Source organism: Pelodiscus sinensis, chromosome 14, assembly GCF_049634645.1.
Source record: "Pelodiscus sinensis isolate JC-2024 chromosome 14, ASM4963464v1, whole genome shotgun sequence".
Taxonomy (NCBI): domain Eukaryota; kingdom Metazoa; phylum Chordata; order Testudines; family Trionychidae; genus Pelodiscus; species Pelodiscus sinensis.
The window spans coordinates 7,428,674-7,455,187 of NC_134724.1; the positions used below are offsets into that span (position 1 = coordinate 7,428,674).

A 26,514-nucleotide genomic window follows, 5' to 3' on the forward strand; every position below is an offset into this window, starting at 1 on the left:
CCCTAACAGGTGACTGTTTAACCCAGGGGCAGCTGCTTGCGGACGATGGGCCACACGTAGACCATGGGGGTTTTACTGTGGCCTGTGAGACATTTTGTTTACCGCTACCTGCATGCAGGTTTGCCAGATTCCACTGGTTTCCATCCGCATAGCTTTTTATCCTACTGGTATTACTAAAGTGATACACACGTAAAGCAAGGGCACATGAAGTGCATGCTGACTGCACAGAACACTGACTGAAAGAGCCGTGCACTCCCTTTGCACTGGGGATGTTAAATTGCAGTTATCTGACCAATCGTGTAATTGATATAATTTGTATTGACTACACGATGAGTTAATAAGGACTGAGCAGTCCCAGCTTGTGCTGGCTCCAGGAGCCACGCATGCTACAGCTCTACATTTTAAATGTAGTAAGAGCCACCAGGTTTTTCCTTCATTTAAAATGCAGAGGTGCAGTGTCCTGGACCAGCGTGAGCCGGGACTACTTGGTTCTGGCTCACGCTGAGTCCAGCAGCCCCCGTTTGCAGCAACCAGCCCTGTCTGCTTCAAATGAGGCTGCTCCAGCACCAACCCCTGTTCATGGCAGCCCGGGCTGGCCGCAGTCAGGGGTTGTTGCCGGAGCAGCCCCTGTGCATGGCCAGTGCAGGCCACCACGAATAGGGGCTGCTTGGTGGCAGCAGCCCCTGTCCTCAGGAGTCCTACCAGAGCAGCCTCTGCCCATGGCGAGTCTCGGGCAAGAGACGGGACCTCAGAGCTGATGCTGGGGAAGAACTGGTTTTTAAGCCGGTTCCCCACAGCACCAGCTCTCACAATGGTAGCAGGGCAGGCGGAGGAGGGAGGGAGAGGGGGGGAGGGGAGTGAGTGGAATCATAGAACTGGAAGGAACCTCGAGAGGTCATCAAGTCCAGTCCCCTGCCCTCATGCAGGACTCAGTACCATCTAGATCAGGGTTTTCCAACCTTTGGGTCAGGACCCAAATATGGGTCTCTATTACATTTCAAAAGGGTCGCCAGGTGTCTCCCCAGGTGGCTCTTAAGGAGCCATTCAAACATTTTTTGAATTGCCCTGGGTCACCAAGTCTTCCTGAATTGTCAAAATGGGTCCCCATCTGGAAAAGGTTGGGAACCGCTAGTCTAGACCATCCCTGGTAGATGTCTATCCAACCTGCTCTTAAATATCTCCAGAGATGGAGATTCCACAACCTCTCTAGGCAACTTATTCCAGTGTTTAGCCACCCTGAAAGTTAGGAAGTTTTTCCTGATGTCCTGCCTAAATCTCCCTTGCTGCAGTTTAAGCCAACTGCTTTTTGCCTATCCTCAGCGGCCAAGGAGAACAATTTTTCTCCCTCCTTCTTGTAGCACTCTTTTAGATACTTGAAAACCACTATCATGTCCCCTCTCAGTCTTCTCTTTTCTACTAAACTAAACAATCCCAGTTCTTTCAGTCTTCCCTCATAGGTCATGCTTTCTAGACCTTTAATAATTTTTGTTGCTCTTCTCTGGACCGTTTCCAATTTTTCCACATCTTTCTTGAAATGTGGTGCCCAGAACTGGACATAATACTCCAACTGAGGCCTAATCAGTGCAGAGTAGAGTGGAAGAATGATTTCTTGTGTCTTGCTCATAACACTCGTGTTAACACATCCCAGAATCATGTTTGCGTTTTTTTGCAACAGTGTCACATTGTTGACTCATGTTTAACTTGTGGTCCACTATGACCCCCAAATCCCTTTCAGCAGTACTCCTTCCTACACCATCACTTCCCATTCTGTATGTGTGAAACTGATTATTCCTTCCTACTGGAGTACTTTGCATTTCTCTCCTTATTAAACTTCATCCTGTTTACCTCAGTCGACTACTTGTTAACATCCCTACCCTGCACCCAATTGAAGTGCCACTATGGTTTAATCAGCATACCCAGCAAATTCCAGGCATACAAGAGCAGTTAGCAGAACTACTTTCTCTCAGGAGATCATCTTGATTACAACAAACTTGCAGTTCATTCACTAGCTTGGGTTGCCCATTGCTTGTCTAACCTGTTTTTATAAACCTCCAGTGATAGCGGTTGCACAACCTCACTGATTAACCTAATCCAGTACTTAACTATCCTCATAGTTAGAAAGTTTTTCCTAGAATTTAACCTACATCTTCTCTTGCTGATTACTTTCTGCCCTAACTTCAGTGACATTGCAAATCACAAATAACTATTCTTGAATACAATTTTTGAACCAGTTTTAAACCTACTTTATAGTAATTTTCATCTGGATTCCCTAGGCTGCTTATGAGAATGTCTAATGGGACTGTAAAAGACTTCACTAAAAATCAAGATATATCACTTCTACTGCTTCCCCACCATCCATTATGCCAGTAACACAGTCAAAGAAAAAAAATGGTTTCATATGATTTGTTCTTGACAAATCTATGCTGGCTCTTTCTCATTACCCTATTATCCTCTAGGTGCTTACAAAAAGTTTCACAATTATGCTCTTGAATATGTTTTGAATCATCAAGAACATTTGTATTTCCTTTTGCAAACTTTTACAGTTTCTCCTTCATGGTCTGAGTTTGGAACAGGTTATATTATCCAGGTTTTGTAGCAGTAGTGTCCTTTTTAACATTAGCTGGCTTTTCTTCTAATTCATGCACATGTTGATGGGATTTATTTTACACATTATTTCATAGTCACCAAGTTAAACTTTGAGCCAGCATCAGTTAGTCTCAGTTTGTTCCTGCCTACATCTGGTTTCTGTAAATCAAATCCTTTATAACACCATGATTATGATTTCAAAGGAGACTAACTTGGCGTGCTACCAAATAGTTATCATCTTAATGAACTTTTCTTCAGTCATGGGGTCGGGAATGCTTCTCTTGTTTATATTAATTATATTATATTATTCCATGAGTTGTTGCTCCATTTGTGCATCATTGTTAGATCATCAGTATGTACAGGTCAAGCTCCCACTAGTGCCTATGCCTGGCCCGTAGTCAAATCCCCTTCCCCTCATTGCCCCGGTTTCCTGCCTCCAGGGAAGTTGCTGGCTTCCCTAATTTTGTGGATGAGCTCCTGATCCCCTGGCTGCAGCTCTCTCTTCCTTGCAGTTACACTCAGGTTCAAGAGATGCAGGGCCAATCTACCTTTTATAGGAATTTTTTGCATTGCTTTGATCATTATTGCATACCCCTGGAAGGATAGATCCAGCACTATCTAGGCTACGTCACTGAGCAATGACTAGGAGTTCAATTGACGCTGTGTCCTACTTTACACACAACGACCAAGATGTTCAAAAGTGATTATTTTAGGCACCCATCTCAAGACACCTCAAAGAAGCCAGTTTTTTAAAGAATATGCTGTGCATCTGCACTTTGAAAATGAGCCCCTTCAAGGTGTCAGAGAACTGAGTCACCGAAAACACCAGTCATTTCTAAAAATCTCAGCCAAGATAACTGTGAATGTGCAATGTGCTGCCCTGGTATTACACAGTGTCTTTATGTGAAAGAGGCTGAATTTCTGTTAGCTTTTGGGCCTCCACAAATTTCACCACTTCTGTATGCTATCTACATTTCAATAGGGTTAAAAATAAAACCCAGTTACTTCTGGGTAAGTGCACTTCCTATTTCTGCTTGCTATTTCCTACTTCTGTTTCTGGAGGGTTTGCACAGTAAGTCCAGCTCACATAGCTAGTTGGGGGGATTTTGGCTTGTAGAGCCTGTTCTCCCCACTTCCTCCTCTATCAATCAGCACTAAAAATGTATAAACAAAAAATAAAACAATCACAGTAATAAATGCAGTATTTAAGAAAACACAGCCAATCAGGCAGAATTTTCCAGAAATAATAACCAAAGATTTAATCTGACGGCATCACATATGTAAGAGTCCTGTGTGGATACAAAATTTGTATCCCCATCCACATCGGTATCTGCCAAAATAAACCATGGATATATGCATCCACAGATGTGGATACCTACAGATAGAAAGTGGACACCTGCAAATTTGCAGGATTCTAGATTAGGGATTTGATAACCAGTTAACTGGTTACCCGAGAACAGCCTTTCATCTGTGGCTCGCTGTAGGTGGAGGGCTGCTCCAGCTCCAAGGGGGTGGGAGTATAGGGGGGTCGGGGAGGCTGCCCATGCATGGGGGAGAGGGGCAAGAGTAAAAATCCCTGCTCCCGGTGAGCTGGGCTGCTAGCCCCTGCTACCGTCCCCCCGCCACTACTGACTGGGAATTGCAGCCAATGGGAGTGGCAAGGCAGGGCAGTCCTTGCAGGGTGTGCTTCCCCAGGAGCTGTGCCAGATAGGCACCCATATCCCCGACCTCTTCCTTCACTCCCACGTCACTCCTGCACCCACCCTTCCTTCCATACCGCACACCCTCCTTTCTGCCCAGACTCTGAAGTCCTACCCCCAGCCCACTCCTGCCCCTTCCTTCCCTCCCACACCCTGCACTCCCACCTCAGCCCTAGTAGTATAAGGCTGGTAAGTGATCAGAACACGAGTGTTATTTCTCATCTGAGAAAAGGGGCTTTCAGCACTGCACTGCCTCCAATACCCTTCTGGAAGCAGTAGTCAGTTAATGAACTACAAAAGCCATTTTACTATGTGTTAGAAGCCATCCATTCATACACTGAGCAGACCTACCTGCCCTGCTCATCTTGTAAGCGAGGACTGGATCCCAGCACAAGGTGATATGGCTGCAAGAAATTTCTCCAGACTCTCCTAGCGTTAGTGGAATCCCTCATATTTAAAGATGAGATGGTATGGCCTATTACAAGGGTGGACAAAAGGTCCTTCCAGGCCGGATCTGGCCCACGGAGGCCCTGCTGCTCACCCGCCCCCAGGCCAATTAGGGGCAAGGGAAAGCGCACAAAGTTTCTTCTGCCCTACCAGGAGTGCGCGGCGCTTAAAAACACCACACACTCCTGGCAGGGCAGGAGGAGACTTCACGCCTTCCCATGTCCCCAAGCTCTGATTGAACTTGAGGCAAAAGGGGGAGCACGCAAAGTCCCCTCCTGCCCTGCCAGGAGCGCTTGGTGCTTCTAAGTGCTGTGCGCTCCTTGCAGCATGGGGATAGGGCAAAAGATACTTTGCATGCTTCCCGCCTGCCCCCAGGCTCTGATTGGCCTGGGGACATGGGGAAACCGGGGGGGGGGGCAAGGACTTCATGCGCTCCCTCATCCCCAGAAAAATCATGGTCTGTGTGGTCTGTGGGGGTTGGAGGGAAAGCAGGGAAGTATCTTGGCCCTGCCCCTTCTGGTGCAGCCCAGAGCCACTTCAAAAATTTCTGAAGTGGCCCCAGCAAAAAATTATTGCCCACCCTGGCCTATTATTATCCCCTGCACAATGAGAGCAGCCAACACCATCTGCATGAAAACAATATTCACATATCACGATTTAATGACTCACTACATCCCAGCATTAAAGATGGGTAAGCAAATTCAAATGACGAACAAAGACCCTATTCTAAGGAATGGACTAACTACCATCACTTATCCTTGGCGAAACTACACGATCCTGAACCAAAATAAGTTCAAACACATGCAGCACATGCACAGGGAGCAAACTTTCTGAAGCGATACATAATTGAAAACCTACCCTCCAGGCCACATGGCCAATCTTCCCTATCACATGCAATTCCTTACACACACAATTCTAGGTATAGTCATCATACTGGAACGCTTTGTACTAGGGATGTTAAGAGGCGAGAATTTATTCAAGTAGTCAATAGAATTTGTATCAATTAGTTGATGGTCAATCTCGGCTCGTGCTGAGTGCAGGACCAAACCCTGCTGCAGCTTTGCAAATTAAAAGGCAGTAGGAGCTGGGCAGCCTGTTTCCCAGCTCCTACTGCATTTTAAATTGCAGGGACGCAGCGGGGTTTGGTCCTGCACTCGGCACGAAACGGGACTAAACCAGACTACCTGCTCAGCCGGCAGCAGCCCCTATCCATGGGGGGGTCCAACTCCACACTGGGACCCCCACCACACAGACAAGGGCTGCTTCACTGTGGAGATGGTGCGGGGGGGGGGCAGCTTTTAAGCCAGCTCCCCCCAGCACCGCCTCCTGCTTCACCCCCTTAATTGCATCTGATACAGAGGTGGCAAGATAGGGGGGATGTGAGCAGTCGACTTAACTACCCGATAAGCATAGGCTTATTGGGTAGTTGATCAGTCAACTACTCCCTTACATCCCTACTTTGTACACTACTTGCTACTAGTAACTTAACACACACTTTACAAGAAGTGGATGTGCCTATGAAAGCTAATGATTCTGTTTATATATTTTTGTTAGTCTCTAAGGTGCTATAGGACCATTGCCGTTTGTTAAGTTATAGACTACCACGGCTACCCTTCTGAGACTTTAAAGCAATGTAAGAATTTCCATGAGGAAAGCCAAAAGTTATTAAATAGTAAAACAGAGTTTATAGCTTTTTTCCTTCCCATCTCATTATTTCTGTACAGATCAATTGGTTTATTTACCTTTTCTTTGAAACACTGAGAAAAATCTGTCAATCAGCATTACAGGCTAAAACTGTTGGAGATCCCTTAAAGTCTGCTAATCATTACAGCAGATTAAAATTCCTCTCATGGTTTATAATTTATATTGCCAACAGAAATGAATTCAGATTTGCAGAGAGTTTAGACATATGATTAACAGTTTAAGGCATATATCAGATTTAATCATTATTCCCGAGAGTTCCTGTTCACTGTAAAGCTTTAAATATAGAAAAAAAAGACACCACAAAATAATCATAATACATACAGAAAAAGGAAAGTTCCTGGAGCTCCGTGTGACACTGGTGCGAAATGTCTTTGGTAAAGGTAAAAAGGCCTCTGAATAAAATATCAGGCATTGCTTCATAGTTGCTGATAAAATCCAAAATAAGATTGCTAAAACATTAGCATCTTCTCAGCTTTGCTTACTCACTACCCAGCGTCAAAAACACTTTCATCCTACACTTCTAACACAAAGACTGCCTCCTTATGAATTGTTTATTATGGGGGGGAAACACTCTAATATAATAAGGCAAGAACTGGCTCTTGTGCTGAGACACAACTATTTTTTACTTGGAGAAAATTAACATTGTTGTCCTGGGATTGACAATATTGGTAACATACATTAATATTTGAAGAAGAAACAATCACACAAACAAAAACCATCCTCAAACACTCATTTTCCTTTAAAGAAGGATTTCTACCTTTGAGTTCAAAATATTATTATGTAAAAACACAAACCTCCTAATCTATGCTATGGATTCTTAACATTAAATCATCAATAGCTGCTGAATCAAAGCTTATATAGTACAACATGGGCCGGTGAATATCTATTCAGCCTTAGGAAAGATGCTCTGATTTTAAAAGCTTTGGTATCTGGAGCACATACTGCATCAATACTGGATGGCATATTTGTGTTGATGTGCTAAAAAATTATGAATATTAAAACACATTTTTGAATCTTTTGTATGTGATATAAGTATTGACTAGTTTCACTTGTAAGGAACACTGTTCCTACTGAATTGCTAGATATACATGTATGTCATTATTCTTGCAAGTAAAATTAACTGTTACATTTTGTACATTCTTGAAGGTATGAACTTGGATTTTCAAAGCAACCTAAGGGAATTAGGTGTTTAAATCTCACTGAATTCCAGTGGAAGGTATTAACCTAAGTCCCATGAGCACCTTCAAAAACAAAGCCTAAATATTTACTGTTGCTTCAAATAGGAAAGAAAAAGCTGTTCCATTTACCATTTTGAGACTCCATGTTGCGCTCTCCGCGAACAGTAGATTCCTCAGTTCCCACACACCAGTACATTGTGGGTTGTATTCGCAAAGTTTCAATAAGCCAACTTTCTGCCGTATTTAAAATTAAATTGTGTTGTCAAAGTCAAACGACCTCCCTCTTGATTCAGGATTGGAGTGTCACTGCTAATTGTCACAGTCATGAAGAAACACCATCTGTTATGCTTTGGGAGGGAAAAAAGCAAAAATCATATACCATCCCAATGCAGGAATTGCAAGATGTTTATTCCTCTACACATATAAAAGCTTCTCTAGACATTATCTTGAAAAAGTGCATTTATTACATGCCACTGTAAATACAAAGTATTATACTTATAGCTATCCATAATGTGCATCAACAAAATAGCCTGAAAATGTCTTCACACTAAAAGGGAGGGAGGGGGTAATTTCAATTGCTCTCAGTTAAAACTACTGAAGAAACAAGTCGGAATTGGGATATTTTGGATAAGGATTGCAGATCCCATTTCTGACTCAATGGGCTAGTATAAAGGCTGAGCACTGAAGTGGTGTAAACCTGCCATAGGGAACTCTTGAAAATTCCTAAAGAAACTGCACTTCAGAACCATCTTGACTCACAAAAGAAGCCAAAGTCTAGGCAGAAAAATTGTAGGTCCAGGTAAGAGTAACATTTGAGAAATCCCATAGCATTCTCAACAAATACTTATCTGGTTACCAAAAAGGGGAAACAAGGGGGAAAGAAAAACTCACATTTTGTCTCTAGCTCAGTAATGCACAAGCATTTCATTGCAAAACAACCAACATTTTTCAGGAACATATCCAATGAGTCACATTTAATTCCTAAGAGTTACCTTTAGATTTTTTTAACCAGGTTGTAAAATTAGCAGTGATCAGAGTATTCGTTTTCTTACTCATCCAAGGAATGTTGACGTTCTCATCCATTTAAAGTTGAATCTCTGTAAGATATTCTCTTTTCTAAAGCGTCTTCTGCCTAACACTGCTGTGGTATTTACACTGTGCACACAACTATCAGCATAGTTGGTTCCTTTATTTTCTGCTTTCACTTTCAGTATGTAAATGTAACAGCATCATTAAAAAGATCTGATTTTAATCCATTTCTTTCATATTTGCTGCATGCCACCAAAGGTATGAAAGGATGTCCCAAACTGAGCAAAGCACTTTAAGCATGTGCTTAAAGTCAATGAGATCTAAAGAGATGCTTAAGTGCTTTACTAACTAAAGCTCGTTTTCTGGAGGCAGGGCAAGACAATATATACTTATCCTTCATCTACATTCAGCTTCCTCACATTCCTCCTTCATTTCACAGGACTTTAATAAGTAAAAGCTGGTAATGCGTTACAAAATCTGTGAATGGCAAGTGATTTGTTTCTATTCAGATGTTTGAGCCTGGTGCTATTTTATGTCCCTCTACTCAGATACATTCAAATTCTAGGGATTTTCATTTTATGGACACTGTTTTGCCACCAGGAACAAAATCTGACCTCTCAAATGTCCCATTGCTATTTCTGCTTGCCCTCAGCATATTCAATAAGTGGCACATTAGATATTACAGATCATATTGGAAAGGATTTTTTTAGGCTTTCTAAACTAGGAAATGCGTTTTTAGGTGCTTGTTGGCTGCCAGCAAATTATGTTAGAGCTTGTGGGTGTCCCTGTTCAAGACAACGTGACTGACTCGCTTTGGAATTAAACTAGCTAGTATTGTTTACCCTGTCATTACAAGATGAGAGGTATCTGATAACTATGCATATGTCTGATTTGATAAGTTCATGGTTTTACAGATCCAACTGCAGTGATCATTTAACTCTTAACGGTCTATATTAATGGAATACATTACTTGTAAACCTGCAGAAAGCAAGCAGGACCAAAATCACTAGATGGGTTATTGCTCTTGTGTGAAACCACCCAATGACGACTAAACAAAAAAAAAATCAGTGTGGAGGGGGTTGTTTGTTTTTTTAAGAAAACTAAAATAACAAAAATATTTATCAAATAACGGAGAGTCTCATTTTGCAAACTAATAACATGGGCGTACCACCCTGCTCTCCAATCCCTGAAGTCCAAGATTTAGCGTGTGACATTTCTGCAAAGTTGAATGATTGCCATTGCAGCTCAAATTGATTGTGATCATAACTATGGCTGTCAAGCGATTAAAAAAATTAATTGTGATTAATCACGTGATTAATCGTGTGCACTGAACCTTTGAAATGCTGCTGCAGCATTTCAAAAGGGCAATGTTGCAGAAGCTGGGGACCAGCTGGAGTCCTCAGCTGACCTCAGGCTCAGTGCAGCTGCCCCTTGGAAAGGCTGCCCCGGTGTTTCCAAGGGGCAGCGCATTAGGAGCCGGGGATCAGCTGGAGTGGCCAGCTGATCCCCAGCTCTGCGTTGCGCTACAACTTTTAAGCTCCAGACTGGCGCTTCAAAGGGGCAGCGCTGCACAGAACTCGGGGTCAGCTGGGGACTCAAGCTGATCCCAGGCTCCTAATGCGCTGCCCATTTAAAGTGCCAAAGCGGCGCTTCAAAGGAGCAGAATAGCATTAACGCATTAATCGTTCCCTGCGATAATCGCAGGCATTAATGCACATCAATTGACAACCCTAAATCATAACTCCACTGAGTTACATCAAGCATGAATGTGTCCATCCTCTGAAATCTAGAGACTCGTTCAATATTTCTTTCCAGCACACATTCAGATTTATGTGGCATTTCTTGGCACACATTTGCACAATTTCAGAAATCGGGGAGGTTTTTTTTTTCTGAACATAGCACCCACCATATGTTTGAAAATCATCCCAATTAATGATTTCAGGAACTCCTAATCCTTACTCTCCCATATAGTGACACGGAGGCAAGGTGGAAATGTGTCTGTAAAAACCAGTTTCATTTAATCTAGGACTACAAAATTCCTTACCCATAATTATATTATTATTTCAAGGAAAAACTATGGTTGCTTGGATGCTTTACATGAGCATTTCCAAACCTTAACACCTTTGAATTTCTTTTAAGTACAAACTGCACTTCCTGAATTTGTCATGGCTGGTTTGAAGAACAGCACTACTATGCTTTTTATTCTTCAGTTACTGATACATACTTTCAACTTTTAACTCCCTTAACACAGTGTTTGCCCTGGAAGGTATAATTATTATTGACTATTAAGAAGCTGGTGTTAGACAAGATTCTGTATAGCTGGTCCCCGAGTTGCGAACGGTCGACTTACGACCGTTCACAGTTACGACCAAAGCTGTCGTAAATGGCGGACCCTGAGTTACGAACGCGATCCACGCTTACGAATAGCGCGGTCACGTGTAACTCTATGGGGTCCGACTTACGAACGAACCGAGTTACGACCAATTGCTTGGTCCGTAAGTTGGGAAGAGGCTGTAGATTCTGTGATATTCTTCTCAGCAAGACTAAGAGCGGGGAGCAATATATTTTAATGCAGATTTAGGTTCCATTCAGCATCTACCCAGCTTCTCTTTCAAGATTAATTAGCAGACATATAGCTCACTTTTACAGATTGGCATTAATTCCTTAGCCTATTTTGAAAAATAAAATCGTATAAAATAGTTTGCAATCACAGCATTTTTCACCCAAAGTTCTTAAAACACTTCATAAACATTCATTAGGCCTCACAATACTCCTGTGACTATCCTGTATCATACCCATTTGTATCATACTCCTGTATCATACATTGAGGCATATAGAGGTGCAATGACTTGCCCAAGATTATTCATCAAGTCAATAGGAGACTCCGGAATATTATCTTGAGTTCTTTGCCCAAACAACGGCTTTCAATACAATGTGATGCCACATTATAGGCCAGGTGTCAGGAGGGTAATCACAGTAGGAAGCATCATGGAGCATGAAGGTGGATGAAGCAGTCACTGGTGCAAACCAACTGTGGGTTCATATCAGGACATTGTCACACCCAGGTGAGGTATTGATAACATACCTACCAATGCAAGGAGAGAATGTGGCTCTTGGCATTCTGTTAGGGCAAAATCCCTGCAAAATAACAATCCATCTTTGGTCTTCATATAATGGCAATGTATCCTCAGCTGTCTTATGTCACCAGTACCTCTGTGCAGAAGAAAAAAATAGTGCCATGTTATTTCCACAGAATCAGAGGTCTGTCTAGTCTAGCTCCCTGCAACTTGCTAGCAGCCACTAATACCACTCATAACATTTAATAAAAGTAGACAGAGTGAAAAGTAAAGCACCATGTGCCTATTTAAATAATGACTGAAACATACAAAAAATAACAGAAGTTGGAACCAGAAGTGAGTTTGTATTCAATGTCAATCCTTTGCACCTACTGCATTCTCCATTGGATTTCCACCTTTCTCCTAATTCCCATGTGACTAAATCAATTGTCACAATACCATGACATTGCTCTGTATCTTTCAACTTAAATCACTCAGAAGACTTTTTAAAGTGCTCTTCAAGTGACATGTGTCAAAATGAGGAATCTACCTCAAGTTTTGGGAAAAGTGGTAATGCATTTGTACACTATTCCACAGGTCATAGCAGCAGAGACAGAGAAAGCTAATGGTCAGTGCAAGAACTCTTGGGTTCTGTTCCCCCTCTGATATGCATTGTATGACCTTAGCAAATCACATAAATGTTGTATTCCTGAGTTTTCAAATCTGCAGTGTAGTTATATTATTTATCTACCTCCAGACATATAGTAACATTTGATTAATTACTATTTATGAAGCACTCTGAAGTGACCAGTGAGAGAGTTCTATATAGTGGAAAGTAAAGTAATAATAATATGCACACTATAAAAGTGAAGTGCTTCTATTCTGGAGCCGAAGGGTACGTCTACACAACACCCTTACCTCGAAATAAGCTACGCAATTTGCACTACGCAAATTGCATAGCTTATTTCATACTTATTTCGAAACAGCTTATTTTGAAATTTGTCGCTGTCTACACAGCACCAAATTTCAAAATAAAGCGCTATTACGAAATGTCCCTTAACCCTCATGCAATGAGGTTTACAGAGATGTCGGAATAGCGAGTCCATTATATTTCGATATAATGGGCTTACTCTTAAGACGTGGAATAGTTATTTCGGGATACTGAAATAGCTCCTCAGTATAGATGTAGCCTCAGAGTGCTTCCTGATGGCTGTTGGAATGGTTATTGAACAAAAGGAAGCTTTTCCTTAACCTACGTTAGCTTTATTTCCCTTCTACCACCAGCTTTCATGAAAAGACAACAGCTTCCTGCTTATGGCTTATTTAACCCAAACATTTCCTTTCCCAAACATTAGGCTCTATTAAAAAAAACCCAAACAACCCAAACATATCTATAGAAATGTTTTCTTTTCGTGATGCTCTTCTCACCTCTAATTTTTCCTGAGCAGCAGCTTGAGATGGACCCTGAGTTTGTAAACACATATTCATGTATTTAACTTTACTCACACAAGCAATCCCAGGGATACCAATGGAACTTTTACATGAGCAAAGTTAACCACATGCTTACATTACCATCAGAATAAATAGTTACAAATAAATTAGAGCTTTAACATTCTGATGAGAGCAGGTGAGGAAATGATTTCCCCTCTCCTGAAAAACTATTTTGGCAAAAAAAAAATCTTCAACTTATTTTTTTTTTAAACTTTAAAAAAAGTTGGGGGGAGGGTGTTTCAACAAAAAACCTGAAAACTTTCTACACCAATATTTTGTCATGAAAATGGACTTTGTCCAAAAAGCCACTTTCGCTGAAAATGGATATCACTGAAAAAATGGTCAACCAGCTCTAACTCTGCAGAACAAAGGTAAGACAAGGGGTTACCATCCCAACAGAGTCCCTTTGGCTGGGGATTGCCAAAGAGCAGCAGCAATGTGAGTTAGGTACCCGCTAATCATCCAAACCCACCCACTGCTCGGTTTTCCCATCCTGTTCCCTTGTTTTAGCCCTTTGCCCTCTTCACTCCCACGCGTTTTTCTTCTTCTTTGTCCCCCATCATTAGTGTGTGTCCTGGACTTAGCAAATCCTCCCCACAGGCTGGAGGAGGGTCCTTCGTGGACCCCGACAGGATCCAAACACACCTCGCCCAAGTGCCCGGCGCTGAGCAGCTCCAAGCCTCGAGAGGAACCTTGGGCTGCCCGGGGGAGTGACACCAGAGGGCTGGCAAAGTCAGGGGGCAGAGGGGGCCCTGGCAAGCAGCAGCCCCCCCCCCCGCCCCAGAACCAGGCGGGGGAACAAACACCCCTTTTCCCTAGAGCACCAGACCCTCCTTCCGCCAGCCCGCGCTCCACAAGGCTCCCGCCGGCAGGCAGGGGTGAGTCTGCGGCCCCCGGCCCGGGAGGGGGGCAGGGCCCGGGCCGTGCACCCCCGCGCTGGGGGCCCCGGCTAGCCCGGGGGGGGGGGCCTGCCACCCTCAGGCACAAGGGACGCGGCGGGGAGCCCCCCCGCCCAGCCCCGGTACCTCGCGCGCGGGGGGTCCCTGCCTCGGGAGCCTCTCGGTGGGGCGCGGAGCCGCCTCCTGCGCCGCCGGCCACCCGGGCTCGAGCTGGCGGCAGCGGCGCCGGAGCGGGCGGGAGGGCGCGGAACGGGGCGGGGCGCAGCCTGACAGGCCGGGGCACTTCCTCAATCCCGGGAGGGGCGGGGGGCGGGGAATGGGGAGGGGGGGCGGCAATGGGGTGTGTGGGGGGAGGGGAAGGGTGAAAGAGTGAGGGGAAGGGGAGGAGAAGGCGGAGTGGGGGTGGAAATGTGAGGGGGAGGAAAATGGGGATGGGGAGGAGAAAGGGAGGGGGAGGGGAGATGAGACGTGGGAGGGGGAGGAGAGATGGGTGAGAGTGGGGGTGGCAATGGGTTGTGTGAGGGGAGGGGAAGGGTGAAAGTGAGGGGAAGGGGAGGAGAAGGCGGAGTGGGAATGTGAGGGGGAGGAAAATGGGGATGGGGAGGAGAAGGGGAGGGGAGAGGGAGGGCACATGGGACATGGAGGTGGGAGGGGAAGGAGAGATGGGTGAGAGTGGGGGTGGCAATGGGTTGTGTGAGGGGAGGGGAAGGGTGAAAGTGAGAGGAAGGGGAGGAGAAGGCGGAGTGGGAGTGGGAATGTGAGGGAGAGGAAAATGGGGATGGGGAGGAGAAATGGAGGGGAGGGGAGGGAGAGGGGAGATGAGACATGGGAGTGGGAGGGGGAGGAGAGATGGGTGAGAGTGGGGGTGACAATGGGGTGTGTGGGGGGAGAGGAAGGGTGAAAGAGTGAGGGGAGGGGGAGGAAAATGGGGATGGGGAGGAGAAATCGAGGTGAGGGGGGAGGGGATGACAATGGGGTGTGTGAGGGGAGGAAAAAGGGGAGTGAGGATGGGGAGGTGAAATGGGAGAAGGGGAGGGGGTGAGAGAGCAGGGGTGTAAGGGGAGAGGGGAAGGGTGAAGGAGTGAGGAGAGGAGAAGAGAAAAGGGGACTGTGGGTGGAAATGTGAGAGGAGAGGGAGAATGGGGATGGGAAGGAGAAATAGGAGGGAGGACAGGGGAGGGGGGAAGAGAAATGAGAGGGGTGGGGTGAGTGCTATGGAAGTAGGTGAGAAGAGAACTGGCAGGAGGAGGAGGAGGAGAGAGGGGGGTGTGGGTAAAGGCCAGAGGAGAGCTGAAGGGAGGGGGAGGGCTAGGTGAAGGGTGTGGAAGGGGTGTGAGGAGTAAGGATGTTAAGAGGTGGGTAATCCACCAATCATGTAGTTAATAACATTTTTAATCAACTACAGGATTAGTCGATAAGGGAAGGCTTCCTCAGTTCTGGCTCACACTAGGTCCCAGACCTACTTGCTACGGCTCTGCTGTTTAAATGTAGTAGGAGCCAGGCTGCCTGCACACCTGGCTCCTACATTTTAACTGCAGAGCTGCAGTGGCCCTTTATCAACTAATCATATACTCAATACAAATTGTATTGAGTACACAATTAGTAATTTACTCGCTACTTAACATCCTTAGTTTCTGCCTGTGGCCAGCCTGGGCTCATGGTGGTCAAAGGCTACTTTGCGGCAGCCTCCCCTGCCCTTCCCCCAACCTGCTGCCTCTAATAGAGGCAGCAGGGCGGGGGGAGGGAGGGAAAAGGTGGCCCCATGGAGAGGGTGCTGGAGGGAACCGATTTTTAAGCTGGTTCCTGATACAGAGGCAGCAAGGCAGGGGTGGGGGGAAGTGAGTAGTCAACTAGACTACTCACATCCCTAGTGAGGAGGAGCCAGCGTTCACAGCCTGTAGGAGTTTGTTAGGCAGGAGAGTGTTGGGCAGTAGGGGTGGAGACGTAAGAGGATAATGCAGACCAGTGGCTGTCAGCTTTTCCAGACTACTATACCCCTTTCAGGAGCCTGATTTGTCTTGTGTACTCCCAGGTTTTGCCTCATGAAACAATGACTTGCTCACAACATCATAAAAATACAAAAGAGTCGAGTCACTACAGATTAGGACTGAAACTTTACTGACATTATCATTCTTACCATTTATTTTGCTGTTCTCCCTCCTACCTTTTCTGAATCATTAATTCTTATTTCATGATCACTTTCACCCAAGTTGTCTCCCACTTTCAAGTTCTCAACTAGGGAGGATAGGACTGTAATTCAAAATGAGCTGGACAAACTAGAGAAATGGTCTGTAAAATAGGATGAAATTCAATAAAGACAAATGCAAAGTACTTCACTTAGGAAGGAACAAACAATTGCACACATACAAAATGTGAAATAACTGTCTGGGCAGGAGTATTGCAGATAAGGATTGAGGGGGCAATACAAGCTAAATGAGTCAACAGTGCAACACTGTTGCAAAAAAACCAAACATTATTCAGGGATGTATTAGCAGGAATGTTGTATGCAGGACACAAGAAGTAATCCTTGAGCTCTATTCCACATTTTTAGGCCACAGCTGGAGTATTGTGTCCAGTTCTGGGCACCACATTTCAGGAAAAATGTGGACATATTGGAAAAGTTCAGAGAAGAGCAACAAAAATAACTAAAGATCTAGAAAACATGGCCTATATGAAGGAAGACTGAAAGAAATAGGTTTGTTTGGTCTGAAAAAGAGAAGAATAAGGCGAGACATAACAGCTTTCAAGTATCTAAAAGGTGGTTATAAGGAGGAGTGAGAAAAATTACAGGCAGTCACCGGGTTACATGGATCCGACTTACATCGGATCCCTACTTACAGACGGGGTGAGGCAACCCCGCACTAGCTGCTTCCCCCCAGCAGACCAGGGAGACGCGGAGCGGCTTTTCTCAGCAGACACCTCAGTTTGAGAATAAAGGATTGAGGGAAGTGAGGTGTGGGAGAATAAAACTGAGCTCTGGAGAAATGTTTGGCTAGAGTTTCCCCTACAATATGTACCAGTTCCGACTTAAATACAAATTCAACTTAAGAACAAACCTACAGTCCCTATCTTGTACGTAACCCGAGGACTGCCTGTATTCTCCTTAACTCCAAGAAGCAATGGGATTACACTGCAGCAAGGAAGGTATAAGTTGGATATTAGGAAAAACTTCCTGTCAGGGTAGTTTTACACTGGAATAAACAGTTTACGGATGTTGTAGAGTCTCCATGATTGATGATTTTTAAGAGCAGAGTAGACAAACTCCTGTCAGGCACAGTCTAGTGCAGTGGCGGGCAATAATTTTTTACAAATTCTGCATGTTTACTCATGCAAAAATTTGTGAAGTAGCCCTGGGACCACCCTGGAAGGGGCGGGGCCTAAACAGGAAACACCCTGTGCTACTCGCAGGGCGGGAGGAGACTTTGCGTGCTCCCATGCCCCCAGACAATTAAGACCTGAGGTGCACGTGACGACTTCTCCGCTCTACCCCCGCCCTGCGAGCAGCACGTAGTGCCGCACACTGCTTGCAGGGCGAGGGCATAGCGGAAAAGGATTTGGGCACTCCCCCACCCCCAGGGCCTAATTGGCTTGGGGGTAGGGGAGCAGCAGGGCCTCCGTGGGCCGGATCCACCCACTTTGCAGGCCAAATCTAGCCCACAGAGGCCCTTTTGCCCACCCCTGGTCTAGCAGGTCCTGCCATGAGTGCAGGGGACTGGATTTGATGGCCTCAAGAGGTTCCTTCTAGTTCTATTTTTCTATCCTCTTCACTGTGTAGAGATAGAATAAGTTCAACCCTTTACTAGAGCTATCTTCAATGCTCATCTCCTCTTTCTTTTGCCTCTTCCTCCTTTATCGTTCTTTCCCAACTGGAGCTATCTGGAAGTTTTTATTTTTGGGAACATTTCAACCTATTTCTGGACCAGTTCTCTTTATTCCCCACATGGTGGTCTTTACTTTCTCCTCTCTCCTTTGGGCTTTCTTCTAGAATCACCAGGTGTCCATTATTGAACCGGTCAGTCCAGTAAACAGACTGAGAAAATACTGGACACATAAATGTCTGGTATTTTCTAATTAAGGAAGTTTTTCTGCTTTTCCTGGGCCTGGCTCAGCACCCAACGGAAGCCACTCAGGACACATGGCAATTAAAGGGGCTGGGACTGCATTTCTATCCAGGTCTCCCTGGTTACTCCCCGGTGCTTTTTAAAAACATTTTTGCTCAACAAATTTTCCCGTTTTTTTCTTTTTTGATTGACACATTTTTATCAAATTTTTGTCGAGTATTTTTTTTAACCCATCTGGCAACTCTTCTTCCTTCCACAGCCATTCGCTACCCCATCCAATCATTTGCATAAATCAGCACTCACAAGGCTTGGAAATGTTGCCAAATACATAAGCCCCGTGTGAGTGCTCTGGGTAACTGGAGTGCTAACAACCAGAGTACCTAGTCTTACTAGCCAAGATCCACATGCAAGAGTCCCTCTGCCCAGGGTCAAGTCTCAGAAGAAAAAAAAACATCAAATCACTCTGTACCAGTTCCCTCTACTGCAGTGTTATCTCTGGTGCCTGCTTGGGAGCCAGTGGTTATATTTTTCCTGTCATCCACTAGGTAGTAGATGCCTGATAAAACAAAGCTCTTCCAAGCCATTCTTCCTGCTTTCCTGTTCCACATATATATACCTGCCCTGCTGTTTTGGCCTAAACTGCTTGACATTGCCCCTTTAAGAAAAGGTAAAGCAACAATGAGAATATAGGTTTCAAAGAGGTAGCTGTGTTAGTCTGAGTCCCATGGCACTTCACTAACAGATGTTTAGAGTATAAGCTTTCGTGAGCTACAACTCACTTCCTCAGATGCTAGGAGTATGTAGTGGGACCTACATTTACAGTTGACCATAGCCCAGTAAACCTTCCATTAGAGATGATGGGTTTTGTGAAAGCTGCAGCACAGAGACAGGGTTAGCCAAATATTTTTAAAAACCACCCTACATTAATATAAAGAAGCAGTAGATAATACTGCAGTCTTTTTGGCTACATTCCTCTATCTCCAACAGTTTCCCTTTAACTTGCCCAAAACCTTAATCATCTGCCACCATAGTGGCACTTGTAAGGGACTGCAATTTATCATTTACAGAAAAGTGATTCTTTTTACTTTCTATGGCACCTCTCACAAGAGACACTTCAGACACAAATGAAACAGCCCACAACCCTTCTGACATGTAGGGAAGCAAGGAGTCTGTCCATATGGAGCAGTGGCAGGGAGGGGAGAGGAGAAGAGAGAGGGGAGAATACAAGTGTCAACTTGAACCCATGGAAGCATGGGCATCCTAATTTAATACTCTCATTCCTCCATTGCCACATGTAGGCACAACAGGGGAGCCAAATTATTTAGTGGTTCAATATGTATTCTGATAAAGGCTTTGTAGGTTACAGATCCTATTACCACGTAGAGGAGAGCTAAGGACAGAGTGACTGATCAAACAGACAGGTATTCTTTGGATTGGATTAACAGACACTCCTGCTGGATGAAAAGTCCCCAGATTTTATTTAAACTAAATAGAGACATATATAATTTATTCAGAGCAGATTTCAAAGTAATCTTTGAATTACTGGTGTGATTAAACCATGAAATATGGCTTGTAATTAAACCCTGCTATAATTTTCTTTTTAAAAAGCATGGAGCTTTAATATGTAGTAGTATTAAAAAAATTAAATTATTCATCAGTACTACAGTGTGATATTCTCACACCATAGAGATCTTTATTCAGAGTATTATCATTGAGCTCAATGAGACAACAGAAAACAACTATTCAATGTGAGTACAGGTATCCCCATCTGTCCCTGGATTTTCTAGTTGTGTCAAGTAAGGGAAGCCACATGATTCCTCACTTGAGTAAAGGCAGAAGGATTTTCCCCCACACTTTTAGTGGACAAGATCTCATCTGTGACACACATAAAAACTATACCACAAAATGTTAAACATTTTTATTAAGAATAGAAAAGTTAACATTACAAAAAAGATACCCATATTCTAAATATATACATGAGGTTTAAACACATATAGCATTTCCATGTACCTTCAGCTATAAAAATACATTAGATTAACTGTACTCTAATTCATAAATATATTTTAAAAAATTAAAGTAGTATTTCATATGAAAAGTATTACTGTGCAATGAAAGAATATAAACCTTTTAATTGGTCATTTTATGTTAGTGGCTAATGTTATTTGATATATAATTTAGACAATTCAGTGTGTAAAGTCAAACCCTGATTTATACAGTAAGAGAATACATTACTAAGTCATTTGTTTAACTTGAGAGGAAAAACAAAAAAAAGGTGAAATTACAAATGCTAAAACAGATTGTACATTTCAGATGTCACGTTTTCATCTCCCTCCTCCCTGCCCCCGAGCAGTTTAATCAAACAAAAAATACAGAAAGCTATATTGGCGATTATTATTCCAGCTTCATTTTACTATATACCTTGCCTCTAGATTATCTCTTTGTAGCTCTAGAAAATGTAAGTAGGTAGGTAATAGTAAAATGCTTGTCTGATAAGACAGTTGAGATCTCTCTCTAAATGTACTACAAAAATAGAAATATATTTACAGTTTTCCCATTTGGACTTTCCTGGGCATCTTCTGCAGATGCACCTCCTGAAGTCCCACCTCCTACAGCTATGGGAGAGCAGATGCCTCATCCCCACCCGTTGTGTACAGCTGTCAGTGATATGTTATTTATGAGTGATCCGAGATTAAGGAGCACAGAATCCCCATTTCTCTCATAATTCAATGACTAACAAGGGAGTTCAGCCACATGCAAACTTCCTCCATACGCCTCATCTATTAGTATGGTAAAAATTCTTACTTCTCCAGGAGGAGCATGTCTGGTGAAAGTTATTGGGTTATTCACTAGCTTTGCTGTTTGCCCCACAAGACAAAGATTAGACCTGCCTTTGCACTTTAAACCCTAATTTCTGGAGTTTATTATCCATTGGACTGTAGCCACCTGCATAACACCCTTTGACAACAAAAGGCTCTGATCAGCACTCCCATGAAGTCAACAGGCATTCCCTGCTTTAGCAATGCTAGGTAGGGACACAAAAGGAGTAATGGACCTCAGGTCAGTTTGCTCCCATGATGCTTGAGTGAGGTATTTGCCTATCACCTGCCTCTTCTCAGCTTCCGTTTTTGTTGAGGGTTCTCTACAGAGAGCCTCACTGGAACTGGCTGTGGAATCAGAGTATCTTCCAGCCACCCTTGCCACAAGTCACCTCAAATCAGTTTGGGGCCTGCCAGTGTGGCAAAAATTCTATACCACTGCAAATTTCCTTTCCTACCATGGGCCTTCAACAGACAGGGACACACCTACAGTGGTTGCAGAATGGCCTCCACTCAACATAGACCCTTGGTAATCCAGCCCATGAAAGGAAGACCGTTGAAACTTTGCATAACAGTTTGGGGGCAACTTGATTTTCATAGCATATTTTCAGAAATCTATGATAAGATACGTTCATCTGGGGGAAAGGGGAGAAGAGAGGCTTAGAGAGTTTACTAATTCTGCTCAAATAAAGAACAGCTCTCGCTGAACAAAATGAGATTCACATGTTGGGATAAAAAACGATGGCGGAGAAGTGAGACGCAAACCTTGCAGTCTCTCTGTCCTTCTGTTTCTTTTGGAAGATTTCTGTTTGGGTTTCTATCCTCTGGGTGTTTTCTGCAGCGTGTACACCATGCTACAAGACTGGCAGGATCGCTGGCGTCATTACTGTAGATGCAGTGCAAAATCATCTTTTGAAAAGTGCCTTTGTGAAGATTCATCATACACTGTATGAGCTCTTCTGAAGCCAGAGAGGTTAGCGAGTCAATTACTTGTTTTCAGTATGCATAGAGTATGGTCATCACAATAGAAGGGGTACAAAAGTTCTCCTTCCCCCACCCCAGGAGTCCCACTGAACTTGATGGAAAAGCCCCTACTGAGATCAATGGGACTATGATATCTCCATTATAGAGGAGGTGTGTGTATTGAGAGACCAAGACAACTCTTTCAGATAAAAGTGCTTTACATAACTGTCCATAAAAACATAAAGTCCCCCTACCCCCACCAGGATTAATTCTTCTCTTAACCCCAATATGTGTTACATTGGCTTATTTAGGAGCAATGCCACTGAAGTCAATGAAGCTATGTTAGTTTACATCAACTAAAGTCCACAGGTCTTTTAACAATTCATGCTAGTGATGTCTTGGGTCTTTCTAATATGGCACTGGGGGTGATTTTGCCTTTAAAGCCACGGTTTGATTAAAAACAAATTTCTGTAAAGCACTGCGTGACTGGAAGTTTGGTCACTGGTAAGAGACTGATGTAAAGCCAAGGGCTTGTCCACTGAATGCAGCATATGAGTGTGCAGTATGGACAGCTGATATGTCAATTAAATTCTGTCTCCAAAAGGTAATTGACGAGCGTTCAAAGTCCAGTCGATTCAAAGTTTATATAAAATTTTTTTAAAAAGTGTTCTTTGTAAGAAGTGCTGTTTTCTCCCCCTTCCGTCCTTTCCCCATGTTTGGAACATGCCCTCCTAGTCTGTGTGTCACATTCAGAGTGTCAGCATATTTTAGGCCTCCAGCTCTCTCAGTGATTCTTCTGGGATAGTTTAATGGTGACTGTTTTCACCTCAGTATATTCTGCCAGAGCATATTCACCACTGAAAGAAAGAAAATAAAGCAGTTACAAAAGCTTAAAATGTGCCTTTTTAATCATAGTAATCTACATACAATAGCTGCTTTCACCAAGCGCATTGACCTAGATCATCTTATTTAATAATATCACTACATTATCGATAAGCTACACAGGCCCAGATCTTCAGTTGCTGTAAATCAACATAAGTCCATCAAAACCAATGGTGCTCTACTAAATTACACCAGCTGGAGAGCTGACCCATCACATCTCATAATACACGTCATATATAAATTGTAAGCTTTGATACAAGACTAGTACAATGGTTAAAACATCTCATATTGACGAGAGAGATGTCTCAGTTCTCAGCTTGGTGGAATTCATGTTGCATGTGGGGAGTTTGCAGAAGGAAAGGCACTGTGTGCACAGTTGGCTTCCATTATAACCTTGTTGACAGTAACTAAAATTACACTTGCTGTCTTCATCCTTAGAATAAAATAAGCTTCTGTGTGGGAGCATATATACTGCATATACAGTACAGGCAGTCCCTGGGTTACATGGATCCGACTTACATCGGATCCCTACTTACAAACAGGGTGAGGCAACCCCACACTAGCTGCTTCCCCCTAGCAGACCAGAGAGACACGAAGCTAGCCCCCCCCCCCCCCCCAGCAGACCAGGGAGACGCGGAGCGGCTTTTCTCAGCAGACACCTCAGCTTGAGAATAAAGGACTGAGGGAAGTGAGGTGTGGGAGAATAAAACTGAGCTCTGGAGAAATGTTTGGCTAGAGTTTCCCCTACAATATGTACCAGTTCCGACTTACATACAAATTCAACTTAAGAACAAACCTACAGTCCTTATCTTGTACGTAACCCGGGGACTGCCTGTATTCAGTAACTAAAAATACGTGGAAAGGGGGAGGCAGAATTCTTTTCTTTTTTACTCTGTCAGGCCACAGGAACCCATCCCCTCCAACACTTTCCCAAGCAGGCAAGGCAAGGGGAATTAATGATACAACAACATTGGTCTGATGTTTACCTGGCAAGGAAATACCCTAGAACAAGAGCTATGTGGCCAAGTTTTGAAAAACAGATTTAGGACAGAGTGCACTGAGTGGATGACTGGTACAGAGAGTGAGACAGATTCGCAGATTCTAAAGGCACTGTTCACACCAATAAATCACAATGGAAGTGTTTATACCCTCTTCCCCTCAATCATTTCCCTGACTGTCCAGGGGCCTTGGCCTCTCCTGTCCCTCAGTCTCACCTGTCGCACAACAGTCTAGTCTCCTGCGGGCTGTAATACTTTGGTCTCATTTCAGTTGCTGAGTTTAATGTGCAGAGGTTGGAGGCCTCTGATACACAGGCAGTCAGACTGATTTGGTGGCTCCTCCCTTCTGGCCTCAAACTCTAGGATACATTGCACTGGTGTAAATGACTATGTAGAGGTCTTAGGGCAACACAACCCACCCTAGTAGTTTATGGCAAGCTCGATGAAATCCTAAGTAAGTCATCACACTTCCAATATCACATTTAATTTTCTAACGAGAAAACAGAACTGAGCAAAAAAGCAACTTACAGTTCTCTGCCATTTCCTGACATCTTAAAGCCACCAAAAGGAGCTTGTGCATAAAGGGCATTGTAGCAGTTGATCCTATAATCAAACACATTTTTTATCAAATTAAACAGTTGGAAAATGTTAAGAAATATATTCATGTTTATTAATATTCCTGAGTTGTCCAACAGACGCCTGTTTCTTTCCTTTATAGACTTCCCCAAGTGTTTTATTCACTACAGTTTGGTCAATTTCAGCCACAGAGTTTGATTTTATCTTTTCAAGAAAAATACATATTTGAGAAACCATCATTTTCTACAAAGATTGGTCCTTTTTTCTATTTTCCATCCAGGATCAGCTAACACGTATGTAAACATGTTAAACCGTGTCTATGATAGGTTCAAAGTCTCATTTTAAAACACATTTTAAAAAACCAGAACCTATTTCCTTGTCTCAACATGCCTGCCTCAGCTGCAACTGCTTTGTTAGGATCCAGAGTACAGCAGACCCTCCAGCAGTGGTGGGTGTAGGAACACAGCTGTATCAGACATGTGTGCTATGGGAAAGAGAAGAAATTGCTAGTTTAACCAGTGGTACTGTCCTATTGCAACCCGGGTCCCTACCTGCTCTTGAAATAGCTCCCTGCTAGCTTCTGCCATAGCTCAGCTAGCTCTTGCTGGAGCTGCATACCAGGGCTCATCTACTTACTTTCACTTCTGTGTTTAACCCACCGGTTAGTATATGTTACACTATCTCTTCTAAGATCCTACTCCTGTAAGACACTAGCTGTGGTGAGATTGAGGACTCAAATCCTGATCCCTTGACTTCAGTACCTGAGGAAGGTGAGCAGGATTTGGCCAGCTGCAACAGACAGAACGGTAGTATCACATGCATAGATGAGGTGGATGCCTTCCTCAGAACCAAAGGCCTATTTTTTTGAGAAAATATCCTTACAGACGAAGAAAAAAAAAACCCTCCCGGCAGTGATAGTAAAATTGTGGAAAAATACAAAGGTCTGTTTATAAATAAAAAAAGATTTGCCCTTTTTAAAACAGTGACATGGTGCCATCTACTGTCCAGATGGATCTGTTTATAGCTCGAGACGGTACAGAGTAACCACATAATAGAAAGCATCCCAACAGGTTTTTTCTAAGCCATGTTATCTGATAAGGCAGCGTATGCTGTTGGGGTTTTCCACGGGAGAGATTATTTTTCAAACAGGTGGGAACTAAAATAGTTTGGTTTCTGTAAAATACATTTCGCTCTCACCATCCCATTTTGAGCAATGGCTATTGCTTCTTAGGACAACATTTCAAGAGGAAGGGAGCACAGCGTCAGTGCTACTGGACACCAGGCCTCAGACATATTGTAAACACCCTCTGTATATTGCAATCCCATAGACAGAAACATTTACCAGACTGTTCCAGACTCCAGTGCAGAAGCTAATGTCAGAGCTCTGTCCAGATTCTTTGTGAACACTGCTGCTGTGAGTCCATATTCCGTGTTATTTGCTCTTTTTATGACTTCTTCTATACTTTTGAACTTCATTATTGACTGCACGGGTCCAAAAATCTGTAAGCAATTAAACAGGCTTTACTCTGCAAAGAACAGGGAGTATTCTGAAAAATTAAAAACTTAGAAATATTATATGGTCTTCTTCAGTGCTGGAGTTTTAATGTTTTCAGTCTGTATGATGGACCTGATCTTGCTGGTCCTGAACCCAATTCCATTGGTAAAGTTAGGTACAACAGAAGCAGACATATGCAAAGCTCCAAAGATTACATGAGCAAAATCTTTAATGTACATGAGCAAAGTTATCTAGTTAAAGTGGGCAAAGAATTAGTTCTGGAATGGTTCATTTTTTTCTCCATTCAGAACTCTAACTCTCTATGGGCTCAAGAGGGATTTTTTATAGTTAAAATATATCATGTATTAGGGTTCCCAAGTGTCCGGTTTTTGCGGCCCCTGTCTGGTAAAGAAAAGCAGAAAATACTGAACATATTAAATGTCGGGTATTTTCTGTTTCTCTCGGATGGAAGGCTGGCGGGGACATTTTTCCCCTGCCACGTCTGGCGGGGAGAGCGGGGAGACTTAAAGGCACAGTGATCCCCCCCGACCAATTTTTTTCACCTGCCATGTTCGGGATTTTTTGTGAAAGTATCTGGCAACCCTATTATTTACATACATTTCACCCAGGCTT

The 26,514-nt window shown here is 43.6% G+C and overlaps 2 protein-coding genes across 6 annotated transcripts in view; both read right to left on the bottom strand.

Annotated features, from left to right (window-relative positions):
• The window catches only part of LRRK1 (leucine rich repeat kinase 1), a 149,119-nt gene extending 134,747 nt beyond the window's left edge, over positions 1-14,372 (bottom strand). The window contains exons 1-3 of one of the 5 annotated variants that reach the window (XM_075896927.1): positions 14,217-14,372; positions 11,734-11,857; positions 7,745-7,962 (exon numbers count right to left, since the gene is read on the bottom strand). In XM_075896927.1, the coding sequence (XP_075753042.1) occupies positions 7,745-7,811 (67 nt within the window). In that variant the 5' untranslated portion in view covers positions 7,812-7,962; positions 11,734-11,857; positions 14,217-14,372. Of the gene's footprint in view, positions 1-7,744; positions 7,963-8,607; positions 8,797-11,729; positions 11,858-13,128; positions 13,262-13,836; positions 14,079-14,216 lie in introns of those variants that run through there. The other 4 variants (XM_075896928.1, XM_014576607.3, XM_006129198.4 and 1 more) reach the window with 4 other exon arrangements.
• A 5,681-nt stretch (positions 14,373-20,053) lies between these two features.
• ALDH1A3 (aldehyde dehydrogenase 1 family member A3) overlaps positions 20,054-26,514 on the bottom strand; it is a 57,172-nt gene continuing 50,711 nt past the window's right edge. The window contains exons 11-13 of the mRNA XM_006129200.4: positions 25,729-25,886; positions 24,339-24,413; positions 20,054-22,787 (exon numbers count right to left, since the gene is read on the bottom strand). Of these exons, the coding sequence (XP_006129262.2) occupies positions 22,715-22,787; positions 24,339-24,413; positions 25,729-25,886 (306 nt within the window). The 3' untranslated portion in view covers positions 20,054-22,714. The remainder of the gene's footprint in view (positions 22,788-24,338; positions 24,414-25,728; positions 25,887-26,514) is intronic.